We start from the raw sequence: 25,899 nt of genomic DNA, 5'->3' as shown, positions 1-25,899 counted from the left end.
CGACGATGCTGCATAGATCGGCAAAAACCGAGGAGGCGCCTCGGTCGGCGTTTTATGTTCTTGTTGTTGATACGGAGCTTTATTCACGAAGGACTGGACGATTCGCGAGCGACGAAGTGTGTCGCGGAACAAGGAAAAGCAGAGGGGGGACAGACGGGGAGATGGAGGAAGTGCCAGTCCGTCCCCCTTTTCTACCAGGAGTTGGGCGTCGCGGCGAAAACGAGGGTTTTTACGTATGAGAGTACCCTTCACAGTACATATAAATGGCTCACGATGGATGGATGGGTGTTGAGTAGCTGTCCAAGTAGATGGGAAATTCACGATACATAGGTTCTTGGCATATCTTTCGCATTCTGCATTGGTGATGATGTATACTTCAAGTCGGGAATTGGAAAAGCTCTGCGAGTTTCTGGGCATGTCAGCTACACTGGCATTGTTGGTGGTTACCACAGCAGGCAAAGGGTCCCAATTGGTGTAGCAACCCCGGACGAATTACCTGCCAGACCCCGCGCACGCTGCTCCAGGCATGTGCTGGCTGTGGCACCTAAAAGCAAAAGGGTCTCTTTCAACGTCGCGGCATCTTTTCTTTTCACTCGGGCAAGTAAGTCAACAGTCGCAAGGTCAAGTCTACGTTTTAAGTCACTCAATTGCTTTTTTCACTTCCTGTTTTCCACGTCGTAAGACCATTAATTAAACGTTGATTCTAGTACCTATTTTCTTTTCTGCGATCCCGCACCGCCAATCCGGCTGGCCGTTTCTGGTTTTCCGCAACATAGGGAAAAAGAAAATCAATGCGTGTCCTTACCTAACTTACCTACACCTAATTCCTTCTTCTTTTCAGATAGCAGTCTTCTTCGAGATGGGAACCTAGAACCAACCTGGGTGGGGCATCACCGCCGCGCCCGCTGTAGACAGGCCGCCGCCGTCTTGACCTTCATCCTCATCGTCGTCGTCACTGCTCTCGAGCTGCGCGCTGAGCTCCCCGCCGACGATATCCTCGAGCCCGAGGCTGTCGGCGTACATGCGGTCCCAACGCGCGATGGCCTGCTCGACGACGAGGGTCTTGTTGTACATGTCCTGCACCTTGTCGAACGTGGTCTCGAGACTGGGGGTGGCGCAATCACCCATACTAGACTCGAAAATGACGCCGTTGGCTTCGAGTTGCCGCTGCATGCGCTTGTGGTGGTTGGAGGTCGGTAGGGGGAGGGCTCGCAGAGGGAGGAGGAGGAGGAGGAGTCGTTGCTGAGGGCGTCGTAGGGGGATACTTTGATGCGGAGGCTGGTCTTGCCGCGGCGGGATGCGATGGTGCTGCTGGACTTGCTCTTGCTAGATTTGGTGCTGAGCGACTCGTCGGATGCGCTCGATGATGCAGCGTCTTTGTCGTTGGGGGCGGCAGGGAAAGCTGCTAGGAGATCCTCCAGGGACTCTGCGTCCGAATCGTAGTCGAAGTCGTGAATGTACTCCTGAGCATCTTCGTAGTTGGATACCTCGTCGACATCCTCCTCCTTCTCGCCATCGACATCACCGGCGCATTCGCTCTTCTTCTCCGCATCAGCACGCTCGAACCCGGCCAGGATGGCGGCGTCAAGCGCGGCGAACCTGGGGCATTCCGCCTTCATCTTCTCGTAAGCATCGGTGGACGACTCGGGCTTGCTGTGGTGGCTGGAAAGGGACTGACGATCGGCGAATGTCGAGGAACTGTTGTTGGGCCGGGGCTCGGAATCGGACCGTGATTTCTTCTTCTCTTGCTGTGCGGTAGTGAGCATTTTGACGTCGTTGGAGGACGATATGGATGATGACGAGGAGGAATTGGTTTCTTGCTTGCTTTGGGATGGTGGTAAGTTGTCGTAGATGGATGAAACAGTAGGTATGAGACTTTAGACTTGATATCTCTTTTCTCTTCACTTGAGCTTGAGTCTGTGGGTCGCAAGTATACCGCTGCGATGGACTTATCTTGACCTACCTTTCCTGTTGTAATGGATGTAGTGGTTGACAGAAGCGTTACGTTCTGGAACGCGTATCTGGACAGGTATATAAGTAAATACCATCACAACTATAAACGAACGCTCAATGTGAAAGCCCTTGTTGAAAGCGGCTTCTTAGGGGGTGTATAACAAAGCTCTTGTCGGCAGGGTTGCAGCTTCTGCAACAATGCCTTTACAATCGCCCGGCTTTCTTTTCCTACCGGAGACTCGACAGCAAAGGAGCTGCGAGTTACTTACCCCGGAAAGAAATATCGAGGGGCCGAGTCGAAAAGGACTGGCAACAAGATCCCTTCGTCGTCGTTTCCGCACCCCGTCAATCTTAGCTGACTGGACCTTTCCTACTCCATTAGCCCTATCCCACTCTCTTCCGCCTCATGAGATGCGCCATCGCTGTATGTAGGGAGCCGGGGATGTTGTTGCAATCGCTGTACCAACTTGATGCTTCGATTGCTGTTGACGAAGCCCCCCGTCAGGCTTGCGTACCAAAGTGGTGTCTTTCAGGGAAAACCAGCAAGAGACCCTCAACTAAATTGTATATGGTAGCCCTTGTTGATTGATATTTATCTTACCAAGCTTTGTACTGGCGAGGCCTTACGTCGGTAAGTGATTTGCGTATAAGGTGCCACAGACGCATGGACTGTGAAAGATAATACACTGTCCTTAAGGGACAGATATCTTCCGATGAAGTCGGTCTAGACTTGACTTACTCAAGCCGCTATGTCGGAGTAGTGCCAACTAAATCATATTGAATGAGGGGTTTTCGTGATGGGGAATGTGACCTTATTGCATTAGTCGCGGATACCCTAGCTCAGGGGAAGCCAGTGCCGAAACTTTATCTTAATAACTGCCGAAACGGGCAAGTATATACCTCATCTTAAGCTCAGTATGCAATGCGAGCACTACTTCAACCCCGCCCCCATGATTCTCTACACTGTCGGTTGACAGGCTCTTGTCTACACATGAACAATCGTCAACACATCCTCCGAGACTTCTCCAAAAAGCGATTGGCAGGTTTTCAAGATGCGGTTCACATCAAGTTTGCTGGGCTTCGCAGTCGCTGCTTTGAGTGCATCAACCACCGCCGCGGCCAAGATTAAAGCGCCGAAACGTGTAGCCATAGCCGGCCTAGTCCACGGGCACGTCGCTGGTCTGCTTCCCGGTTTACTGAAGAGGACCGACGTCCAGCTGGTGGCCATCGCGGAACCCGACAAGGCGCTATCCCAGCAGTATGCGTCCAGCTACAACCTCAGCTCCGACCTGTTCCACACGGACCTGGACGAGATGCTGCAGGACCAACACCCCGACGCGGTGCTGGTCTACACCACCATCCTCGACCACCGCCGCGTCATCGAAGCCGCCGCCAAGTACGGCATCTCGTCCATGGTGGAGAAGCCGCTTTCCACCACGATGGAGGACGCGCTCGCCATCCGCGAGACGGCCCGCAAGCGCAACGTGCACGTGCTGGTCAACTACGAAACGACCTGGTACGCCAGCAACGCCGCCGCCCTGGCCGCGGCCCGGAACGGGTCCCTCGGCGCGATCCGCAAGGTCGTCGTGCACGACGGGCACCAGGGCCCCGCCGAGATCGGCGTGGGGCCCGAGTGGCTGCCGTGGCTGACGGACCCGGTGCAGAACGGCGCGGGCGCTTTGTTCGACTTCGGGTGCTACGGCGCCGACCTGGTGACGGTGCTGCACGGCGGCGCTGCGCCGGAGAGCGTCGTAGCGGTGGCGCAGACGAATAAGCCGGACGAGTACCCCCGGGTGGACGACGATGCGACGGTGGTGCTGCGGTACAACGGAAGCCAGGCCGTGCTGATGCCGTCGTGGGATTGGGCGTATTCGCGCAAGGATATGGAGGTGTACGGGACGAATGCGAGCGTGACGACGGTGGGAGCCGGCAGTGTGGTGAGGGGAGGGCGGATGCAAGTTTGGGGGCGGCTGAGGCGGTGCCCGCGTTGCCGGAGGAGCGTGGCGATCCTTTGACTTATTTGATCGGGGTGCTGGATGGGACGGTCAAGGATGAGGGGGGTTTGACGTCGCTGGATACGAATATGGTTGCGATGCAGATTCTGGATGCGGCGAGGACGTCGGCGAAGACGGGGGAAGGCTGTTCAGATAGAGCCACTGCCCTCATGACGATGAGGTGCTTGGTCAAGTCAACTGTACGGCAGGGCCTAGCACACAGGTTCATCTATCGATGCCGCTTTCTGAGTCTACATATGAAGTAGTACGGTCACGCTGTTTAGGACAGCTCTCTAGAACGCGAGTATCTAAGAAGTGGTACGTCACATGTCCCCGAAAATGAAACAAACTCGTGAATGTTGTGTTGAAGTTAATGTTGATACGTGGGTGGTTATGAGAGTGGTTACCGATTGTACCAGCCAAGGGTAGGTAGGTAGTAGGTAGTAGGTAGTAGGTAGGTAGGTAGGTAGGTAGGTAGGTAGGTAGGTAGGGTAATGTATCCCAATAACAGCCGTTTTCCATCGGGTGGTACGTATGGCTTAGCGGTCATGCGTGTCGGTCCGCATCAAATGATCTGTGTCGAAAGTAGTGTCTTAAGGTGTGAGTTGGCCCTCCGCAGTTATTAGTCACCTTCCCAAGGGGTGAGCTCACTTGTCGGTACAGTGACGGTCCGGCCCATTCTTCTTCAATGATGTGGCCCAGCGAGTCCATCGTTCCACTCAACGGCGGCCGTGTGTTCCTAGAGAATTAGCCACTCTCTAGGGGTGCTCGCGAATCCCCAGAGGGGGCTTGGGATAAGCACTTACCAATTTTTTTGCTTCTTTTTTGTGCTTGATCGCAACCTACCGAACCGTTTGTTCGAGGTCACTGCTGCTTGTGGATGTTGTTCAAGTTATACAGGCAAGCTGTAGGCCCTCTTTGCCACACTGCTTCAGCATGGTAGCTGCGTGGGTGCCGCCCGCCTGTGGTGGACATCATCACATACAACCTCCCCCGTCAGAGAGCACATGTGCACTCTCTGGCAATGGACGTCTCTCACTAAAGGATCTATGATTTTCTGCATTAGCTAAACATGCACTTATAAATCTTGAGTTGAGGATCCCGCCTCTTTCCTCCCAATCAGGTCAATCTATAAGAAACATGAATCCCAAAATTCCCCAACGCCATGCTTCTGTTCTCATGTGACTTATCCATTTCTATAAGTGATGGTTTGCCAGTGATCAGGAATCATTTCATAATGGCCTGAAAATAAGGAACCAACTTGTGGTGATGATACTGTTGGCGGTGGCCAGCACGCCAAGCTCATGTCCAGTCTGACCCGGGCGGCGGGGGTGTCAGTGGAGGTTGTGGCGAATCGCGAGAAGGATTCATCGTGTAATACGGTGTCCTCCTTGCAATTTCCACGTACTCGCCAACTGATGCTTCTTCCACTTGGCTCTCGTCTCTAATGCTCGATTCGTTGTCGTAGTCGGTGGCTACCTGGCCTCTCATTTGGGATTCTTCGGGTAAGTTGGGTCTCGTATCCTTGAAGTTCTCGGGATGATCGGCCAACACCCCAACATCGATTACGTCTGGCCCGGGGACATATGACATTCGCAGTGGAGATTTAGGCGTCGTGTCTATGTAGCTATCACTGCCGCGCTTGTTCGTGGTGCCGCCATCATTGGGACTAGTCGCAACTGGAATACCACCCGGGACGATCAGGGACTCTCGCGCGGCGACGGCAGATCGGGCCTCTTCCGTATCGACCGCGGTGGAGCTCATGCTATCGTGGCGGCATGGAATTGGGTGTTGGTAGAAGGAGTAATCGCCCTCAAGCTCGACCGGCTTGGCCGGCGCATCGAGCTCGGTCCAGCCCACAGGCCGATCAAAGGTCCAAGGGAAACCGACCGCTTCCGCGGCGTCGGGCTGCGGGTGCTTGACCTCGAGCTCGGTGGCGTATGGGTTGATCCAGCGCCGCTTGCTGAAGCGGCTCAGGATCGGGATCGGTCTCCTGAGCTTGATCCGCCAGTAGGCCATGAAGCCGGTGAAGACCGCGACCGCGCCGCAGGGGAGGCCGGCGCCTAGTCCGATTACCAACTCCTGGTTGGGTGATGTTGATGCTTCTGTGCTGCTGTTTACCGCGGGAGGTGGTCGAGCGGTCTCGTAGTTCTGAAATCCATCGGCCGCCGAGTAGGTCGGGAGCGGCGCTATCGAGGACGTCACGACTGAACTGGGGAATGGCCCCGGCGTCTGGGAAGCTGGGGTCGCTAAGGGGATGAGGGCGCCTTTGCTGGGGAAGGGAATCATGTACGAGCCTGATGGGGTCGGATTGGATTGTGCTATGCCGATCTCGCCATTTTCTTGATCAAAGGCAAGGTCTATGTTGACTATCATTAGCTGCTTCCTGCTTTCTCTCACTTGTCTATGCAGATAGAAGCTTACATGCTGATCGAATGAATGCCTCGCCGAGAGAAAATGTAGACCCCCTTTGACAACGCCAAATTGACATGTAGGGCTTTGGGGATCGTTGAACATATCTTTCGAGACTCGATTTGTATCAAGATTGTTGGGCAGCACCAGTGAAGACATGGAGACGTTGACCATCGCTCCGGTCGAAGGCGTCGCGCCATCTGCAGCGGAAAACACGAAGGAGAAGTACGCGGGGCTGTTGCCCATGTGACAGGGTATGGTTGCCGCCCCATCGCGGGAAGTGTCCGGCGTAGCCCCGACCTCCTTGTAGATAGCTTCGACCAGGTCGCCCGGCAGCCGGATCTGGCTCGCGCCCATGACTATCTCCACGAGCAGCGGCTGGGTACCGCAGGCCAGCATATCGGTGCCCGTGATGCTCACGGCCATGATGGAGCTCAGCTGAACGCCCAGGCGCCCGTCCTTCGTCTCGTCGAGTTGCAGCGGGTACGTCTTGAGGCGCGTCAGGGTGCCCTGAAACTTCTGCGTGTCTATCCCTCCGAACACCAGGGAACCGGCCCTTCCCGCTGTAGGCGCCCTCTAATGATTAGTTGGACCTCGTAATGCAGTGAAACAAGTATAAATGAGAGCCAGGGGGTTGTCATCCAATTAACTCAGGAAGTATTCCACGTACGTACCCACCTCGCCCAGCCATACACTGTAAGCACTCGTCGTCGTCAAGCCGGCCGCCACGAACGCCGCCGTCAAGGAGGGGCGCGAGGTATTTTCCGTCTTCATGACTCCACCAAGACCGACGAACGCGTGTTCTCGTGTATCGCCCGCGTTGGCGCTGAAGGAGACGTTGGCGACTCGAGCGTTGCCTACCTGCCATGTATCTATGAAGAACTGACCGTGTGCGCCTTTGGGATCTTGCATGGTGTACTTCTCTTTGCCTTCGGAGCTGCTGGAAACGGTGGGGTCATCTAGATGTGCATACGTGCAAGTAAGCCCTTGTGTCAGCCAGCCGCTGATATGTTGTTGCTTTTCTGATGTTCAAGGTTATTGATGGAGGGACACGGCTTACAGGTACCATACGGGCAGCCGTCGCCTTCGCATGGCGGCAGCAAGGAGTCGTCGTGTAACGGTACCACGCTCAAGGTGGTGGTTATCCCCAGCTCCAGCTTTTGCTGCGGCGTCCCGATGCCGAATTCAGCCGTGTAAGTTAGGTTCGGGCCGGCGAGGCGTATGCGTAACTCGTTCGTTGTATTACCAGTGGCGGCATTGGCTCTTCGGTTGTGGTCATCTAGGCGTGGGGTGGATGGGGGAGGTTCGTTGCCGTGAAGGGTGCGCAGCTCCTGGGCTCTTGGCCGCGCTTCACTGGCAGCAAAAGAGTGGTTGCGACCAGCGATTTTCGCATCACGCTGTCACTTGTTCTAGTAGGAAAGAGGAAGTCTACATGGAGGCGTTGGGATTGTGAAGGTTGAATGTATGGATGCGGGCTTCGTTTCGCTTAGCAAAAAGAGGAGAGCTAATTTGCCGAATCGTCGAGGAGTCGAATGCTCTAGGATCCAGGATCTCGAAACCACATACAGTTTGGCACATAGTTATCCTAAAACATAACATGATCGGACACAGAAAGAAGGCCGGTTGTGAATATGGGTTCTAGCGGACTTCGATCTGGGTAGATGCGATCTTCTTTGGCAACCAACATGCTTTCCGCCCTAAGGCCAGAGCCGTGATGTGGAAATTCTATTGGCCTGTGACATGGCATGATCAGCGCCACGCATGATTCTTATCCTACAGTCCGCAGTCATAATCAAAGCCGGCAGCATGGCAAACAAACATCTTCCCCGGCTCATACGCGGCTGGTACGGGGGCCATAACCTTTGCAAGGATCTACTGACAGGGCCCATGATCTGGTTGCTGCCATGCAAAGGGGAATGACAGAAAGCTCGCCAATTGTATCACGATTCAGAGCAAGGATTCGTCCGCCGGGCATGCTGCTAGCGTGGCAAGCAGGAGGTTGTAGCAAACTTGTCCGAGCCATCCCATGAGATGGTAATTCGGGGCGAGATGATGGAGTCGGTAGTGCGGCCCGACCGTTTTCGATACGAGTTGTTTGCTTGAAAGCTAAGCCCCGAAATCATGCAGTTGGCAAATTATGACTAGGTACCATGTCACCCAACGCCAGATGCACTTGGAGCAGGTAAAGCAGGATTGAGACCAGCGACTGTTGGGCATGTACCAAGGGAATCATCGCATCCAGGTGGACAAATTGATCAACTCTTTCGGAACCCAAGTCTACCTCATCTGACTCTTTGACATTGCACACCACTTGACGACAAGATATGGAGGTGCCGTTGTTTGGCGAAGACATGGCTCGGGACTTGGCGATGCGTGTTGCTGGTTTCTCTTGGTAAATTGGGAAGGATATCGCAAATATAATTCAGTGCTTGCTTGCTTGGTGCGAATGCCCAGATTGTTTCTTGCCACATCGGCCGGAACCGCCAACATCCTTCTGGTGCCACAACATCAAGGTCGAGCGTATAAGCCTATAACACCCATTGACTTTGGTAGCGCCAACCTTAATACTATTGAAGAAGGCTATCCTAACGTCACATTGTCAGCTTCTATCCCCTTGATTGTGAATTGCCGCTCAAAACCTAAAGACGTCTTCTAGGCTAATCAATATATCACTTATTGTAGGTGTTCACGCCATCGAAGACTTTGGTTTCTGTTTTCACCTCAGCGGGTTATATGAGAAATGGGTTGGTTGGTTGCGATCACGAGGATCACGGAGTAGGAATGAAATGAATAAAACATCAAAAAGTGAGGCTAACCGACGCCCTGCTCGTGGGAATGCATCCTGAAGAGTGGCTAGTTCTCAGAATGCAGACCCCTCTCTGAAGGTGTCGGTATCGCAGGGCCAGTCCTTGCGGCAGGGTTTGAACCATCACCGTGGTCGAGAAGTGAACTCCCCTCGAGGGGATTAATAGGGCAGGAGGGCCAACTCCATTTCCTGAAATAACACTTTGACCACAGATCTCTTGGACCAAACCGACGCACATGCCAATTGCGCTATGTGTGCCACCCTTGGAAGGAAACTGCAGTTATTAGGCTACATGACCCGACCCTCGGCCGGGGACAACTAGTAAGCACCCATTCCATTGGCCGGGGCAGCTCCAAAAGCTCCACGGGCCCGATCTGAACAACGTACAGCAAGAGCAATCGGAAGCAAAAACGGGATGTCAATTGACAAGGACGAAGCTACTGAACACACGCCGAGCTGGGACCACAAACCAAGACAACAGTTCGAATCCGGGGTGTTGCAAATGATCCAGATGGTCTTTTTTCTTTTCAACTAGCTTAACTTACGCTCACTTACTTTAACTCTGCCAGTTTTCTGGTCAACTCTAACACGTATAATGTAGTCATTGCCTTGATTGTATGCGTTCATGTTTATTATCATTAGTCATCGCCGGCAAAAGTGGTGTACTGGCACCAGCAACGGTCAACGTCACGAGATGCAGTGGGTTGCCAGCTCTGTCAGAGCTGGAGTGCTGATAAATGCCAGAATCAGAATTAGAATCAGGCGTGCCCCGGAGGACTGTACATTGAATCGGTTGACAGTTAATAGTATGTCTAAGCTGATTTGGACGAAGTAGTAGATGGATGCCTTTTTCCGATGAGGTTAAACAGTAAGTAGTGATGATATCCTCCACAGGCGGCACCTATGTCGGTGGCACGATGCTTCAGCAATGGAAACGAGAAATTGCTGCTTGCTGCACTATGTACGGCTTGAGCGCCACTCTTAAGTAGCAGTGGGATCTGAGGAATGGTTCGGTTGGCAGCAACATGAGAGAAGTAAAGAACTACATACGAAAAGTATGTATACAAAAAGAACAAAAAAAGAGTGTTTGTGCATCAACCGACGCCTCGTGGGGAGAACATAGCATCCGCGAGAGTGGCGAGTTCTCTTAGACGCAGACCCCCTAAGGTTTAATACATCGGAATCGCAGGGCCAGGGTCCAATCTGTAATTGGATGGCCTGGGTCTGAACCATCTCCAAGTGGTTTAATACAACAGTGCGCTCCCACTCCGCAGGGATTGAAAGGGCAGGAGGGCCAACTCCGTTTCCTAAAGCTACCACACTGCCGCCACAGATCATTTGATCCAGACCCACACGCATGACCGTTAAGCCATTTGTGCCACCCTGATTGAAACTCCAATTATTACGCCACATAGCCCAACCCTCTCCTCTCGGCCGGGGACCATCAGTCAGCTCCAATTTAATTGCATCGTTTTCTCAACATTGACTAAATGTCACCATCTTGATTTAATGCTAAGTAACTCTCGAACCGTATCTCACATGTAATGCATTTATCGCCTTTTCGAAGCATCCTGCTATTATTGAACACTTCATGGGTCTTATTCGACCTGAAATGACATGCATTTATCCAACTGCCTTCTCATCCTCTGATCGTCTCGCCTCACTTCTGGTTCCCGACAGACCGTCACCCAACTACTTACCTACCTCATCAGCTACATCGTCTTGTGTTTGTTGTGGCCGCCGCCGTCTCCGCCACCGCCAAACTTCCTTTGCGCCTCGACCACCAAAACGACTTGCTGCGCAACTACATGTTCTCGTCGCAAATCGAAACGTCAAGATCCATACGCCCGCCCTGCGCCCTCTTCGTCACGACGCGCGTAAAGACTCAACGCACACCCCCGGGCTCGATCTGCCGCTTGAACTTGACGTCGAGCGTCACCGTCATGTTGAACATGTCGGCGCGCCGCAGCGCCGCCAGCAAGTGATGCCGCAGCACGGCAGGCTCGCCCGGATTGTCCGCAGCCCATTCTTCGAGCTTGCGGAAGTTGGCGCGCGCGTCGTACATGCCGCAATTGCGCAGGCCTGTGTCGAACAGCAAAGGGAAGATGTCGGCCATGACGGCTAGGTACATGGCGTCGATGCGGTCGTCGCCGGGAGGCAAGAGACGGTTCCAGGCATCCGAGATGTCTTTGTGCGGGAAGCCGCCCATGGGGTTGAGGATCAGCTGGTGGCGGGTCAGCGGCAAAGTTTCGCCGTCCATGATGGCCGGCAGCCAGTTCGGGTCGGGTTTGTGGGCCTCGACGGCATTGAAGTCGGGTTTCGGGCGGGGCGGGTGGGGCTGGAGGAACCAGCCGTCGGTGGTGGGGATCGAAGGGCCGACGGGCTTGGTGAGGTCGGTCGCCACCACGAGGGCGAGGAGCCGCAGCTTGCCCTTTTGCGCGTACTGCACTTGCAGGTGGCTCGTGAGGCGGCATAGCTTGATCTGCTTAATGGTTAGCGTGCCGTTGGCGCACTTCGCTGGCGCGGGTGAACTCCAGATGCATCTTCAAGACGTCTGGCTGGGCCGGAAGTTTGTCCGCGAGATAGGTGGAGACGGCATGATGGATGAGTCCCGAGATGGCGGAACCGGCAGATGCTGAGGGGGACAAGTCAGTGAATAGAAGCGTATCAAATGCATGTTTCTATCTTCAAGCTTGGAAAGCTTGCTTGATCCTACAGTCCAGTCATTGTGCCAAGAAACAGTGTATGTACCAGGACCGGTCTCCTTGAGGTTGTACTGCTTCCTCAATAGATTAGCCATATTGTCATAAAAAGAAAATAGCAGCAGATGAACTGAATCAAATTGTACATCACCAAAGATTGACTTGGCCTTTTATCGGACGTAGTCAAATGTCTTGGTCGTATATGCACGCAAGATAAGTTGGCTGAGATTGCGCCTGCAGCGACCTGTTTATCCGTGGCTGGTCTTGACCGAATTGCATGATTGCCGTTCGAACTTTCCCTTCTGACCAACAACAATGTTGTTTGAATGACGGGCCGGTTCCTGACGGGCCGGTTCCTGCCAGCACTAAGTGCCACGAACCAGGGACCAGCGTATCCTCTGTCGCTAATTGATCTGATGCACGATTCGTGAAGCTGGCACGTCAGACTTGTATCTACTGGTCATGCACGTGATTGCCCGTCGGTGCTGAGGCGATATCCACACCTGTCCAATTAAAACCGAACGCTGATGTTCAATTGTGTATTTACACTACAGAAGTTATCAGAATGAAGTTGAGATAACCTTTAGTAATAGTATTTGAATTCGCGCTAGTAAAGTGAAGAGGCGCCGCAAGGTGGACAACATCACATACTACCTACGCCCTTTAAAAGGTATCATCTTCATAGAGATCGAAATTCTTTCACTGAAAAATCCGCGGGTTTCTATTATGGCTATTGCTTTCTCATATACGCGTGTGTTCCTTGGCTTAAAAAAGAAAAGAAAAAAAGAAATCAGGAGATGTGTGTTCAGTCTAGTTAGGGAAAAGGAAAAGAAAAAGAAGAAAAAGGGTGGTCGACTTGCAACACCCCGGATTCGAACTGTTGTTTTTGGCCTTGGTACCTGCTCTGCCTGCTTCAAGTACCTTTGCCCTTGTCCATTGAATGCAAGACCTGCTCCTAGGTGCAATCCACAACCCGGTCTTGCTTCCAATTGCTATTGCCGTTCGTCAGCCAGGCCGAGCCCGTGAAGCCTTTGGATGCTTACCATTTCGCAACCATTCTGAGACCTGAACCGCACCGTATCCTTGTTATTCTGATGACACGGGGGATCGAATTACCACTTGTTCTGATTACCGCTCACGAAAGGCCAAACTCCATACCACGGATACAGTTTAGATGCAATCTATCCAGAACAGCACCCATGGCGCTTCGCTGTCATGACGACCACCCTGAACAATGCTGCTGTTATCTGGACAGATCGTCATGCCCTTAGAGTACACCGCTGCGGTCGCCAATATCTTTAAACAGTAATACATGTATGCAGATGATTTTTCAAGGCCATCACTCCTATTGACCCTCGCGTAATAATAATTACTAAAAGTGCTAGCTCACAGTAGCTTAGACCGTACGTGTGTGGTAGTCATTCCTGGCTCTGAAATAGGACTGTGTTCCTCAAAAAAGCTGCACATCTGCATATTTGAACGTGTGGCCTATGGAGTGGAAGGAGAATAAAAGAGCAAAAAAGTAATCCGATCCTATCCTTATCCTGGGGAACATATACTAGGGAGGCAAGTCCCTAGAACAATGGCCACACCTGACGGGGCGTAGGGTCGGAGGGCCTCTCACTACTGTGTAGTGTAGGGCCTGAACCATCACTTGCACCTGAGTGAGTAAACGGAGGGCCCGTGTCCATCTTCACATCAAGCTTGGGATCATTTAATCCAGACCGATGCGCATAACAGCTAGGCCATCATGCCACACCACCCTTGATGGAGAACTGCTGCAATTAAGATAGATAAGCCTACCCCTTCAGGTACTGAGCTGCCCCAAGCTGCCCCAAGTTCACGCTGATTGACCCACTGCTTTATTCAATGTTGCATACCCAGCTCCACAATAATCAATTCTATAGAACAGCAGCCCGAAGTGCTGCAACAACAATCACACATCAAGATGCGAAGCTGATTTGCACTTGCACTTCCTCCCACATTGCAAGATCAGTAGAGAAAAATTTGACTTGGCAAGGTCAATTTCTTTCCTACCACACACATTCCCTCACCTTCTCACAGAGGACCACTTTCCACACCTTCCTTCTGCTTGTTACAGAAGGCCATCCACCACCTGCACTTCTTCCCACATTGTAACGGCAGGAAAATAAACCATTTAATTGACTTGACAAGTCAATCTGGTTCCTACCACACACTCCCCCACCTTGTCACCAAGGCTCGCCAACCACACTTCCTTTACCTTGACACAGAGAGCAACCCACCACTTGGACTTTTCCCACGTTTCAACCGCACAAGGGAAATAAAACACCGCTATCTCAAGGATCAGAGGAATCTTGTTCCGTCACGTTCAATTTGTTTTTCTCGTTCTCGTCACAAAAATGATTCATCTGTTGCATCTCTCCATCAGGCACAGTCATCCCCTTCAATTGTACATCATCACATAACGCAATTCAGTTCACACCACTGCTGCAACAATGGCTCAGATCATTGCTATGCCTGAAGGCTTCATTGGCGAAGCACTTCGTGTCAACCAATCGTCAATTGAGCAGACCATCCTGTCCACCAATCGGCCGACCGTGAGCCATCTCAACATGTCGCGCACCCAAGTCAACGTCGTCGTGCTTTTTCAAGCGCTTCATCGCACGCAACAACACCGGCTGCTCACACACCGGGTCGCTGAGGATGTTGCCGCCGCTTTAGGGCATGATTCACCTGCTGGCGCCAACGCAGTCGCGCGGATAATTGACCACTACACCGCCGCCCGACTCGAGTTCAACCGCCAGAACAAGGCCGCTGACAAGTATCATTACCGAAAGCACCTCCACGTCCTAGTCGACGAGGAGATCCGTTGGCGCCTGACTTGTGGCCAGAACGTACAGCAGGTTACGCCCTCCATCAGCCAGCACGAAGCCAAACGGCGCTACGTAGGCGAGATGAAGCAACTGATCAGCAACTCGATCAAGTTCCTGTTGGAAGTTGGACTGCCTGACCTGACCAATCCTCACCACAGCCCCCGCAACGATTCCTTCGGTAAATTGAAGGATGTTGGTTAGTCACCCCCTCCAGATTTATTTTCCTAGTACTTTAACACTGGATGAATGCTGATTCTTTTGCCTACAGACCTCAGCATCGAGATGTCGCCGATGCAAGCCATGGACCCTCCCGTCCGCTACCAGGACATCCCGAAGCCCAAGTCCAAGGACTTCGGTGTTACTGCTTGGCTCAAGGACTTTGAGGCTAGAAAGACTGCCGAGGCATCGAAGAAGGCAGCTGAAGAGACCGCAGAGCAATCCTCCCTCGACGACGGCCACAATGGCGGCGCTGGACCATCTCGCCGGTCTGCCTCTCCGCCCCCAGCAACGACAACCTCCCTCGCGCTACCAGCGAGAACTCCCTTTCGTCCACCTCCATGGACAATTCGGATGCTAGTGGCGACTCTCAGATGGCTGGTGCCATGGTCCCTCTCCCGGCCTCGGACATCAGCGACAAGGAGCCCTACACTGAGGAGCAAATTGCCGCAGCCGAGAACCAGCGCGCCGCCGAAGAGGCACTTGTTGAGGAGCGTCGCCAGAACCGGGAGAAGATCGAGGCTTTGGAAGCGGAGGTGGCTGGCTACAAGAAGGCCATGGACTCATTGACGCAAGGCTTCAACAAGATGAAGGTCGAGCGAGATCATCTCGCCGCGGAGAACCCCCGCCTTCGTGATTCGGAGAAAACGGCTCGCATCAACGCTCGCGAGGCCCGAGCCTTGGCCGACCAACGCGAGGCCGATCTTCGCGCCGCCACCGACCTGGCTAGCCAGCATGAGGCCGAAGCTCGCGCCGCTCAACACGTCGCTGAGGAGGAGAACCGCGTCCTGCGGGACCAGGTGGACACGGTGCACCAGGAGCTCCGCATCACCACCCTGGTCGCGGAGCGACACGAGCGCGAAGCCCGCGCCGCCAACCATCTCGCGGCTCAGCGCACGGAGGAGACCCGCATCCTCCGGGATGAGTGCCGCGTCCTTCGGGAAAACAACGACCGGCTCCACACCGAGTGCCAAGGACTACTCGAGTTGGTCAACGAGCGCGATGTCGAGCTCATGGACCGCATTCGCAATGGCCGGGAGCGCGCCCTCCAGGATTTCCGCGAGGAGCTCGAGACCAAGACGGAGGAGAACGGGCGCCTGGCCGAGCGCAACGAGGAGCTCGAGCAGCAGCTCGAGGTGACGGAGGGGGCTCTCAAGGCGGAGCTCTTAAAGGTCGAGGCCCTCGAGGCCGAGAAGGCTCATGAGGATGGTTTCTACGACGAGCAGATGGCCATCATAAGGGCCAATCACGCTCGCCGGGACCAAGAGGAGCAAGAGGCCGAGCAACGTGCCCGCCGTGAGCGGGAGGAGATGGAGGAGGCTGCTCAGACCCTCCTTGCTCTGAGCCGTCACCGCGATTAAACTGGCTGGCTGTCTCGCTCGTTCTCGCCCCCAGGCGATGGTTTTGTCCTTGGTTGGTTCTCCAGCTCCCACTGCGAGAAGCTTTGGCTGTTCGATACGACGATGCCGGAGAACGATTGCTGTTTGGCTGGAGTTTAGGAGCGCCTTTTGGTTTGGCTTTGGGATTTCTTTTGTTGTTGGATTACGGTTGATACCCTGTTGGCGGACAGATTTGGTCCTGCTCTCGCGTTGTTTCATGGCGCATCTTGATACCCTTTTGTACGGATAGAACTGAACAATATGATACGTAAAACCCAAAACCGTGTGCTCTTGCAGTGATCTTGTTGGATTTGAAATACTTTTTTTTTCATGTCTTCCCATTAGAGGTTGGCATGCTCTTGTGATGCTTACTACCCCTTCCTCAAGAAATGCTTGTAATCTCGAGTCAGAAATGAACTCATGGGTCGCTGCCACCACCAAACGCAAGCTCGGTAGCTTCACCAAGAACATCTTCTCCTGCATGGAATGCGACGCAACGGTGGCATTACTGAAAGAAGGATTAGGATACTGAGATTCAGCTTGCACACTGCGGTTCCATGATCCCTTTCATGTGCCTTCATCTGGTATGTTTCCTGTGCTTATCTACCACTCTGATTTCCTCCTTGCCGGAATCCAGTATTCCACCTATTTCGACAAGAATTGCCGTCCCCCAACAACAACAACAACACCGACAACATGGCTCCCGCCTAGAACAAACCTCGTGGCGGCGCCGACTTCCTGTACCAGCCGTCCCAGGATCATTCCGCCTCCAGCGAGCTCAATGAAGTCGTAGAGCGCCTGCACAAGACCGATGAGTCCAAGGCGCAGACGCGGACCTCACATCCCAACCGTTGTGGTACTATTAGCCTAAATACAGCAATCTATGGCTTATTATACGTCCATTCTTCTGCAAGGGAGTTTGTAGACCAGCTTCATAGTGATGCCCTACATTTGTCAAGGAAGTAGGTAGCTTTCCATGTCTTCCTGGTACTGCTCGGAATGGAGATGATGGCCATGTTTAGCAGTCCTTAAACAGTGCCCACGCCAGAAGGGCCGAAGTAATACATCGAACATCCCTTATGCTAACGATCCTCGAATACTAGCTTCATGGACTTCGAGGTAATAGACATCATCAAAGGAAACGGGGTAAAGGATGCAGGGGCGTGTAAGGAGGGACATGGGTTTGGCAGGTATGTAGCTTTCGCACCCGACAAGTCACATCGAAAGAGCAGAAATTGAGCCTTGAACCGTAGGTGGACCACTGTATGGTTGCTTGAAGGATAAATGGGATGCTGCTAGTTAGTAAATATGAGGAAATGGCTTGAGTTGCTACAGCTTCCTTGCCGACTTTGAAGCAAGCCTTGTGGTTTACGGTTGAATGAATGTGTAAGCTGGCAAATGCCTATGAAAAGGTCAAAGACAAGTTCACAATGATGATTACTGGTAGTGATGTCTTGATCCAATCTTGAATGGTTCATAACTTCGTTTCATTATGTCCTACTCAGACGAAAGCCATCCGAGTCTCTGTGCTGCTGTTGATACAAGCAAGCGGTCTTCGGGATCCTTGCACTCCATGATCTCGTGAGACCCTTCCTGTTCCAGTTCTAACTCCCATGTTGGGACATCTTAACGTCGCTCCGATGCGACAGTCTCAGCCGACTCAGGCAATCTCTCCTCCGCGGTTGGGTAGGCATCCGTAGCCTTCCCACGAGACCCCTTCGTCACGCCCTCAGGCAAATCCGCCCCCTTCGCGCGCACACTATCATACCCCGCATCCGCCGCCCCGACGCCCGCGAGCCCCGAACCGACGTGCTTGCTCGTGTGCTGCCCGTCATGTCGCAGCTCGACATTCTCCTGCCCCTGCATGGGCTTGCCGTAGCCCTGGTAGACGTCCTGCGACGTGGCGCCCGTCAGCGTGGCCGCGGCCTTGGCGGCGCCGCCGCCCTCGTTCGACTGGTAGAGGTTCTCGCCCTCGGCGGGGCGTGGCTGGTGCGTGGCTTCGCGGGGGCGCGCTGCCGGCGGGCAGCGCCTCGGCGTGGAACTCGGGGTGCGCGTCGTTGCCGACCATGACGCCGGGCTTGTGGCCTTTGGTCGTCATGGGCTCGGAGGGGGCACGCGGGAGCTGAACTCTTCGTGCTTGGCAGCCATGGATTCGGTGTTGCGGGTGGCAGACATCTTGGTTTGGATAGAGGTGTAATTTGTGTATGTGGTTGGTTGGTCTGATGTGGTTTCGCTTGGTTGGTAATGGCTTGGGTATCAAGAGGTTTCGAATGAAGATTGATTGAATTGGATAATGGAAGATGGTCTGGGACGAGGTAGCAACACCTTGAACTTCTTTATATCCGGCAGTTGTAGACTGCTCCTCACATATGACATTACCGATGACATCAAGTCGCGGCTGCCATTAAGGCACATATGCGACGATTGGCGCTGGATATTACATCATAACGTTGTAATAGCGAAGGCTTAATGAGGGCTACAAGCTCTGGTTATGACCAAAGAGATGAAGCATGTGGCAGGTAACAGCGATCTCCAATGTCATCGTCGCTGAGTTGCCGTGTCGCGGGCGATGTCTCCTCGATATGGTGGGGCTATGATATCAACGACGCTTCACGTCGGAGCTTTTGATCCAGTCGAACAGCGGGCCAGCGAATCAGGTGTCGCTCAGACAGACTACCATGGTTGATGAACCTACGGATGGTTTTAAAAATGGAAATGGCTCGACTATTGGAGAATCAATTCAGATTCATAAGTTATGACTGTCTGTCTTGTCCTGGTGCCTGCATGTCGATAGCGGGCTATTTGTCTTCATAATCATGTGCGCAGCTACAGCTCATCGATGTCAGTTGTGCCATTGGCGAGGCATTGTGGAGATGTCACTTATGCAGAAGAGCATATGCAGCAGCGATGCCTGGGCTGATCAATTGAGGGGTGCACCCAACCTTAATTTTGGAGAAGGTAACAAACAACATGCCTCTCGATGAAGGTTGTTTTGTTCGTGTTACGAACGTGGGGTTTGCTTGCTTGCTTGCGTGGCATCTAGGTTACAGGCCAACCGACCCCTCGTCGGCGTTGTATCAACTTAAGACTTCTAGGGAGCCGACAATTGTCCTGGCACGAGTGAGGCTTGGATTCGGTTTGCTCATTTCTGACTCTTGTCTACTAGCTTATCATCTACTGGGACGACATAGGTGCAACATGGTTGTGTGGTGATGTCGAAGTTCTTCGGATCTTGATGGGATGGAGAAATAGACCTGATCCTCAATCGGTGGTGTACCAAGCTCCAAGTACAGCAACTGTTTCGTCGCAAATATGTTGAGCCAGAGACAGTTGGAGAGGTAGCATTGTTCCAGTTGGGATATTGCTGTTTGCTGGCACTTGCTGAACCGAGATGACAGTCTTTCAAGAGACGAGGAATATTCTTCATTGGCCTGAAGCAGGTCGAATCTCCAGGTAACCGACGTTCTACGTGAGAACACAACTCATCAGGAGGCAACGCCGAACCTCTCCTTATTGCGACGAGGATGAAGGCCGAAGATATGGACATCCGCAAATGACTAACTAATAAGCCCAGTTTAAGATGGGGTTGAGTTGATCGACTGCGCCGCCCGCTAGTGCGGGGAGTCTGGACCGGTCCGTTGCTATAATAGACAAGCAGCACGATAGGAAGGACACCAAGGTGGGACCGGAAGTGACCACGTTTATCTACATCGCTGCTTGTCAATTGAAGGGCGTAAAAGCCATCATTGGTGTTCCTCCGATTCATGATGCGGAAGAACATTGGTCAGAGTATAAAAGCCACTGAAGTCAACGTGAAGTCTTCTGGCGATGTGCATCATCATCCAAGAACATACTTACCATACTGATAACGCATAATAAGGATATTGCTCAACCGGAGGATCAGTCGCATATGTCATACTTGAAATCATTCAAAACTGCCTGCGGGATATCAGAGAAACTTGTCAAGATGCGTACCCTCGGGCTGCTGGGTGGGATGACCTACCACGCAACCGCGACGTACTACATGACGATCAACAAGCACGTGCAGCAGCAGCTGGGCGGCAAGAACTCGGCCAAGATCCTGCTGCACTCGTTCAACTACAACGACATCATGACGCCCTGGCACGCGGGCGACCGGGGCGCGGTGCGGCAGCAGCTCTGCGACGCGGCCGCGGGCCTCAAGACGGCCGGCGCCGACGCCATCGTGCTCTGCGTCAACACGAACCACATGTGGGCCGAGGACATCGAGCGGGCCTCGGGCCTGCCGCTACTGCACATCATCGACTTCTCGGCCGCGGCCATACGGGAGGCGGGCCTCACCAAGATCGCGCTGCTGGGCACCAAGGCCACGATGGAGGGCGACTTCATCCGCGGGCGGCTCGAGAAGAAGTTTGGGCTCGAGGTGCTGCTGCCGGACGAGGAGGTGCGCGCCAAGATGGACGACTTCATCTTCCAGGAGCTACCGTATAACATCGTCTCGGACGCGTGCAAGAAGCTCTACATCGAGACCGTCGCGGACCTCGTGAGCCGGGGCGCGCAGGGCGTCATTTTGGGCTGCACGGAGCTGCAGTTCGTGCTCAAGCCCGAGGATGTCGAGGTTCCCTTGTTCGATACCGTAGCGCTGCATGCTCGCGGGGCGGCGCAATGGGCGATTGATAACTAGCAGGATGGTGAAACCGGGGAGAGTGCCAAACCCAGACAAGGAAGACTCACAGAACTCATATTCAGGCAGCATGCATGGATTTAATACGATTCGCGCGTGCATCATTGAGCATGTCGTCTCTACGTAGTATCCAATCAACTGAGAAACTTGCTTCTCATCAAAACTCGGTGGCGCTTTGGAAAACTAGGCGTCTGACCATCTACAGGATGGCTGGGTCTTGAGGCATGTTGGTGTCACAGTTGTTACTTTGACTTTCAATTCGGGACAGCGGGTGGTGACGTGCGACACAGACACAAGTAAAATACCTACCTTGTTTTGCGGCAGCGGCACATTGCATCGTCTGCTGAGTTACCACGTTACCAGATATAGATCGCGTGGTACTGGGGCATATGGGGATTGATGTTCCATGAAATCTCAGCTTGTCTACAAACTGCCCAAGCATCAAATTACACGACGCAAAGATATTTGTCCGATTGCCAAAAGGCGCCACTACTTGCCCCCCATCCACTGAAGTCCAGCTAGGTGCATGTATGCAGGTACACCGCGTTTACCCTGAGGCTACCTGACACGCCGCTTTCTTGGTCTGAACAAAGTTTGGGTTCGACACAGGACGGCAAGACTTGCTCATGTTTGACAGTTGGACCAGACGGAACTTTGCATCGGGGCCAACCTTGGTTGCTAGCGGTGGAAGGAAACGATAAGATAGCGCCTGATTGCCCTCTCAATCTGGCGACCTCGAATGTCTTCCAATCCTTTCATCGGTCGGCTATCGTCCCGAGTGGGGTTGATAGTGGTCCATCTTGTGCAAGCCCATACAAGTATGTAGGGGCTGGTTCCATTAGTTTGATCTCCATAACATCTCCTGAAGAAATCCGATGCGAGTGCATCAATCCCTCGTCGAGCTTTCATTTACCCAAGATGACCTCTTATCTTTTGGGGGAAAAGCTCTCAGCGAAGAGGCGAATGAAGGAGAAGAAGAAGCAGAAGAAATGCCCGATGTCAAGCTGGCCAGTGCCAGTGAGTTTGAGCCTGTTTAATGAGGCCTCGGGGCCAAGGGCATGCACAGCGGCTTCCCGGCACGCTGGGAGGCCCGTCATTGGCGGCGCAGTCCTTTAGGCCCCTCCTCTGCTTCTAGGCATTGCTGCAGTGGGGTCACTCTGGTCCGTCCTGGAAATTCTCCCTCACAAAGAGGATTCTGCTTCCCCTTGGTTTGCCCTTGGCATCGCTCTTGGCATCGCCCTTGGCAGGCCACAGAAGCGGGCACGCGGGCTGGAGCTGAGTCCATACCGGTCCATGGCATTTCTCTGCAGTATCCGCTTGGCCATGGGCCTTCATCGGATTTACCTACCTGAATCACACCTCGCGATTCGATAGTATGATTTCTTAGACCTTCGCCTGCTACGGACCGGAATCCTCGCGTTTTTGTTTCCTCCTCCCTTCTCTTGAGCATGCTTCACCACCGAAAGAAAGTTACGAGATGAGCTTCTAGACTTAATACCGATTATTACAGCTGATCAATCATTTTTTCCCGCCTAATACCCGACCGACCCCACTGAATCGAACCGACGAAAAGACACGACAAACACGACCCAACTTTTTCCTTCCAGGCTTCCAGGGATCCTCGCTGCTGTTAGAAGGGATCGGCTCGTTTGGGGGCGCTGCCAGCTCCCGCCGACTCGGAATCGACTCCTCGACTCGGGAAAAAGAGGGCAAGCAAGCAAGCAAAGCACAGCAGAGATGCTGCTTTCGCGGCTTCAATTGCTGTCCAAGAACCCCGTTCAGAACCGCGGCATCCTCTCGTTCTTCCTGGGCTTCCTGCTCCTCTACGTCCTGCTTCTCGTCTACCTGCGCGAGCAGTGTTTCCGCGACCCCTCTTCCGCCTTCTTCCGACCAGAGCGCGCCCGTGTGCTATCGTATTCAGCTTTTCGCAAGACTCAAGCTCGCAAGTTTGCCGAGCAGGCCGCCGTGCACGCGCCGTTAAAATGGGCGCCCGACACGAACAACAATAACAATGATAATGTTAATGGCAGAAACGGTGATGATGGAGGAATAGGGCATCAAGAGCCGGTGCAGCCCGACGTCTGCATCGGCATCGGATCCGTGGACCGCCACGGCTTCTCGTACCTGAAGGAGACGCTGGGCTCGGTGCTCGAGGGCCTGGACGAGGCCGAGCGGCGGCGCGTCTACGTCGTCGTCTTCCTGGCGCACAGCAACCAGTCGGTGCACGAGGACTACAACAAGCCCTGGCTGCGCAACATGGCCGACGCACTGCCGACGTACGCCCAGGATAACGCGACGCTAACGCTGATCCGCCAGCTCGAGGTCGCCAACGACTACCCCGCCCACGCCCGCAAGCAGAAGATCGACTTCTCCGTCCTCCTCGCCGAGTGCGCCAAGGTCAACCCGCGCTACACCATGACGCTGGAAGACGACGTCATTGCTGTGGACGGGTGGTACCACCGCACCTTGGCCGCCGTGAAGAATGCGGCGCAGAGGACGGAGGAGTTGGGACGAGATAGCTGTGAGTAACCTACCCACTGGATGTAGTCAGATCATAAGAGGTACACTTGCTGACCTTAAATCGCCAATAACAGTTTTATATCTTCGCATTTTCTACGACGGGAGACTCCTCGGATGGAATAGCGAGGAGTGGCTCTCTTACTTTGGAGGCAGCATATTGTTCGTCGTGGCTGAGCTGGCCGTCCTATCGTTCATCAGATGGCGCTTCCAGGCCGTGCGCAGGGCGGTGCCCGTCCTGTTCATCCTGCTCATCGCAGGCGTGTGCACACCCATGCTGATCGGGCTCTTCTTCGCGTCGGGGCGCTCGTGCATGCTGCCCAAGCGGCCCGGCGTGAGCCTGATGCAGAAGTACGGCTGCTGCGGGCAAGGGCTCGTGTTCCCGCAGCAGCAGGTGGTGGACCACTTGCTGCCCATGTACTCGAACACCACAGACGACCACGCCGCTGTCGACACCTTCCTCGAGGACTGGGCCAATGCCCGCGACTCCCTCCGCTTCGCCGTCACCCCGGTCCTCATCCAGCACGTGGGTGGTAAGAGCTCCCACGGCGTTGGGGACCAGTTGTCGGGACGGCTGACGGACGATATGCCGTTTGATTACATGTTTGAGACCAACGAGCCTGTGAAGTTGGCCATGGAGCACCAGGCGTATGTGGATGGCTTGCATACGACGAATTGAGTTCCCGTGCCTGTCTGGTTTAGTGTGACTTGCTCCATCTTATATATAGATCCTGGTTTTTTTGAATACCCATGATGAGAGAAGAGATACGAAAGAAGCCCTCAGATATTGTTTATCTATAGAAACCATATATGAACAGGATGAGACGACATGTCATTGGCTGGAAGAGATAGAGAGCTGTTTAATGTATGCATGGCATGGCGAATAATGGGGAGTATACGCATAATGATACCCAATGTACAAAAAATATAAAACAAATTCAGTCATACGCATTGCAGCTGAGGCCGTGAGAGCGGGAGAGATGACCCACGCCGGCGACCAAGCCGAGAAACGCGGAGTCTCTTCCCCGGTTCAGATACGAAACCGGCCGGCCTACCTACCTTCCTTCCCCATTAAACATTTTACTTCTCACCTTCGTGTTTCCTACCCACCTCCGTGTTTCCCACCCACCTCCGTGTTTCCTACCCAACCGGACCACTCCAACATCAACGACAGGAGCATCGCCTCTGCATTTACCAACACGACAAACCAACCACACAAGACCTCGCAATACGAGTTCTTGATCATTCATCACCATCATCTGCAAACCATTTATCAACCAACCTCCACCCAACTCCATCCATCCACCCGTCACCATGGCTGGACAGAACAAGATGACCGGCACCGGCGAGTTCACTCCCCGCGAGACCCAGCTCGCCATCCTCGCCTGGGGATACATGGAGACCGAGCCCAAGGTAAGTTGACCATTTATTTATGTTTCATTTATCCGCTGGCAATTCCCGCATGACGCACTCAAACGTACTGCCAACGAATATCCTTCGAGCACACAACTAACATATGTCCCTTTCCGCCTCGAACCAGATCGACTTGGAGAAGTTTCACAAGGCTGCCGGGTTCCTCAATGTCAACTCTTGCCGCGTCAACTGGGGCGCGGTGAAGAAGAAGCTCATGGCTCAGGCCGCTGCCAACGACGGCGCTGGCTCTGACGACGCCGGCCCTGCCACCCCGACCGCCCCCAATCCCAAGGGCAAGCGCGCTTCCGCCAAGACGGCCACTGCCAGCACCGGAAGCAAGCGCAAGGCCAGAACCATGAAGTCCGCCGCCCGCGCTCAGGATGACGTTAGCGACGGAGATGACCTCGACATCATCGAGACGCCTTCGAAGAAGGCCAAGACGACCGGCATCAAGAAGGAGGATCAGGTCAAGGATGAGGAGGATTCCCTGGATGAGATCTAGTTGGACCAGTCCCTTTCGGAAAGGAGTGCATGCGAACTTCATCTTATAGTTGCGCGCGAATCATATGGCAATACCCTATTTTCCCCTGGAGACACAGGATAGCTTTAGATTGGTATTTGTGATTCTCATCTTCATGAGAACGTTGGGGTTGTCCTAATCATCAGACAGTCTGGAATTGAGATACCAATACATTATTATTAAACCCCCAAGATGTTTTTTATCCACGCACTATTAAGTGAGCTCCGCGTGAATCCAATCTCTGTAGACGTGACACAAGGTAAACAGTACTCGAAGTTTCTTTCGGTTCATTTTGACGTGAGAGATCACTCGTTTTGAAGATTGGAAAATTTATAATGGGTTGGTGATGCCTCAGTCCACGCCGAGAATGGAGAAGCACGTGTCGAGGTGATGTCTTTGTGACGAGGGATTTCCGAGGTGAATGAGTCATTGGCCAGCTCATCTGCTAGCGGATGTTCAACCATTGGCA

General features: G+C 53.5%; 10 protein-coding genes across 10 annotated transcripts; 5 read left to right on the top strand and 5 right to left on the bottom strand.

Moving 5' to 3' along the window:
- Positions 1–867: 867 nt before the first annotated feature.
- PG997_010725 (uncharacterized protein) lies at positions 868–1,766 on the bottom strand (the record flags this gene model as incomplete). The annotated part of the gene is made up of 2 exons (XM_066815040.1): positions 868–1,105; positions 1,147–1,766. The coding sequence occupies 2 exons, from the start codon at positions 1,764–1,766 to the stop codon at positions 868–870; spliced, it is 858 nt and encodes a 285-aa protein (XP_066664330.1).
- A 1,239-nt stretch (positions 1,767–3,005) lies between these two features.
- PG997_010724 (uncharacterized protein) lies at positions 3,006–3,968 on the top strand (the record flags this gene model as incomplete). Its single annotated transcript, XM_066815039.1, has 1 exon — positions 3,006–3,968. One exon carries the CDS (start codon positions 3,006–3,008, stop codon positions 3,966–3,968), a length of 963 nt encoding a protein of 320 aa, XP_066664329.1.
- A 1,281-nt stretch (positions 3,969–5,249) lies between these two features.
- Positions 5,250–7,937, bottom strand: PG997_010723 (aspartic peptidase domain-containing protein; the record flags this gene model as incomplete). The annotated part of the gene is made up of 5 exons (XM_066815038.1): positions 5,250–6,307; positions 6,437–6,935; positions 7,038–7,318; positions 7,420–7,756; positions 7,926–7,937. The coding sequence occupies 5 exons, from the start codon at positions 7,935–7,937 to the stop codon at positions 5,250–5,252; spliced, it is 2,187 nt and encodes a 728-aa protein (XP_066664328.1).
- A 3,113-nt stretch (positions 7,938–11,050) lies between these two features.
- On the bottom strand, positions 11,051–11,965 carry PG997_010722 (uncharacterized protein; the record flags this gene model as incomplete). The annotated part of the gene is made up of 3 exons (XM_066815037.1): positions 11,051–11,647; positions 11,679–11,800; positions 11,917–11,965. The coding sequence occupies 3 exons, from the start codon at positions 11,963–11,965 to the stop codon at positions 11,051–11,053; spliced, it is 768 nt and encodes a 255-aa protein (XP_066664327.1).
- Positions 11,966–14,344: 2,379 nt separating this feature from the next.
- Positions 14,345–14,923, top strand: PG997_010721 (uncharacterized protein; the record flags this gene model as incomplete). Its single annotated transcript, XM_066815036.1, has 1 exon — positions 14,345–14,923. One exon carries the CDS (start codon positions 14,345–14,347, stop codon positions 14,921–14,923), a length of 579 nt encoding a protein of 192 aa, XP_066664326.1.
- A 116-nt stretch (positions 14,924–15,039) lies between these two features.
- On the bottom strand, positions 15,040–16,536 carry PG997_010720 (uncharacterized protein; the record flags this gene model as incomplete). Its single annotated transcript, XM_066815035.1, has 4 exons — positions 15,040–15,478; positions 15,632–15,915; positions 15,958–16,101; positions 16,156–16,536. 4 exons carry the CDS (start codon positions 16,534–16,536, stop codon positions 15,040–15,042), a joined length of 1,248 nt encoding a protein of 415 aa, XP_066664325.1.
- Positions 16,537–17,943: 1,407 nt separating this feature from the next.
- PG997_010719 (uncharacterized protein) lies at positions 17,944–18,492 on the bottom strand (the record flags this gene model as incomplete). The annotated part of the gene is made up of 2 exons (XM_066815034.1): positions 17,944–18,402; positions 18,433–18,492. 2 exons carry the CDS (start codon positions 18,490–18,492, stop codon positions 17,944–17,946), a joined length of 519 nt encoding a protein of 172 aa, XP_066664324.1.
- Positions 18,493–20,284: 1,792 nt separating this feature from the next.
- On the top strand, positions 20,285–20,980 carry PG997_010718 (Asp/Glu/hydantoin racemase; the record flags this gene model as incomplete). Its single annotated transcript, XM_066815033.1, has 1 exon — positions 20,285–20,980. The coding sequence occupies one exon, from the start codon at positions 20,285–20,287 to the stop codon at positions 20,978–20,980; it is 696 nt and encodes a 231-aa protein (XP_066664323.1).
- Positions 20,981–22,717: 1,737 nt separating this feature from the next.
- Positions 22,718–24,176, top strand: PG997_010717 (uncharacterized protein; the record flags this gene model as incomplete). The annotated part of the gene is made up of 2 exons (XM_066815032.1): positions 22,718–23,501; positions 23,575–24,176. 2 exons carry the CDS (start codon positions 22,718–22,720, stop codon positions 24,174–24,176), a joined length of 1,386 nt encoding a protein of 461 aa, XP_066664322.1.
- A 635-nt stretch (positions 24,177–24,811) lies between these two features.
- Positions 24,812–25,412, top strand: PG997_010716 (uncharacterized protein; the record flags this gene model as incomplete). The annotated part of the gene is made up of 2 exons (XM_066815031.1): positions 24,812–24,910; positions 25,038–25,412. 2 exons carry the CDS (start codon positions 24,812–24,814, stop codon positions 25,410–25,412), a joined length of 474 nt encoding a protein of 157 aa, XP_066664321.1.
- Between the last annotated feature and the right edge of the window lie 487 nt (positions 25,413–25,899).

This window comes from Apiospora hydei (genome assembly GCF_038363865.1).
Source record: "Apiospora hydei strain CBS 114990 chromosome Unknown utg000008l_segment0_segment0, whole genome shotgun sequence".
Classification (NCBI taxonomy): domain Eukaryota; kingdom Fungi; phylum Ascomycota; class Sordariomycetes; order Amphisphaeriales; family Apiosporaceae; genus Apiospora; species Apiospora hydei.
The sequence above is the reverse complement of the archived record's forward strand: the minus strand, read 5'-3'. Positions and strand labels throughout refer to the sequence as shown.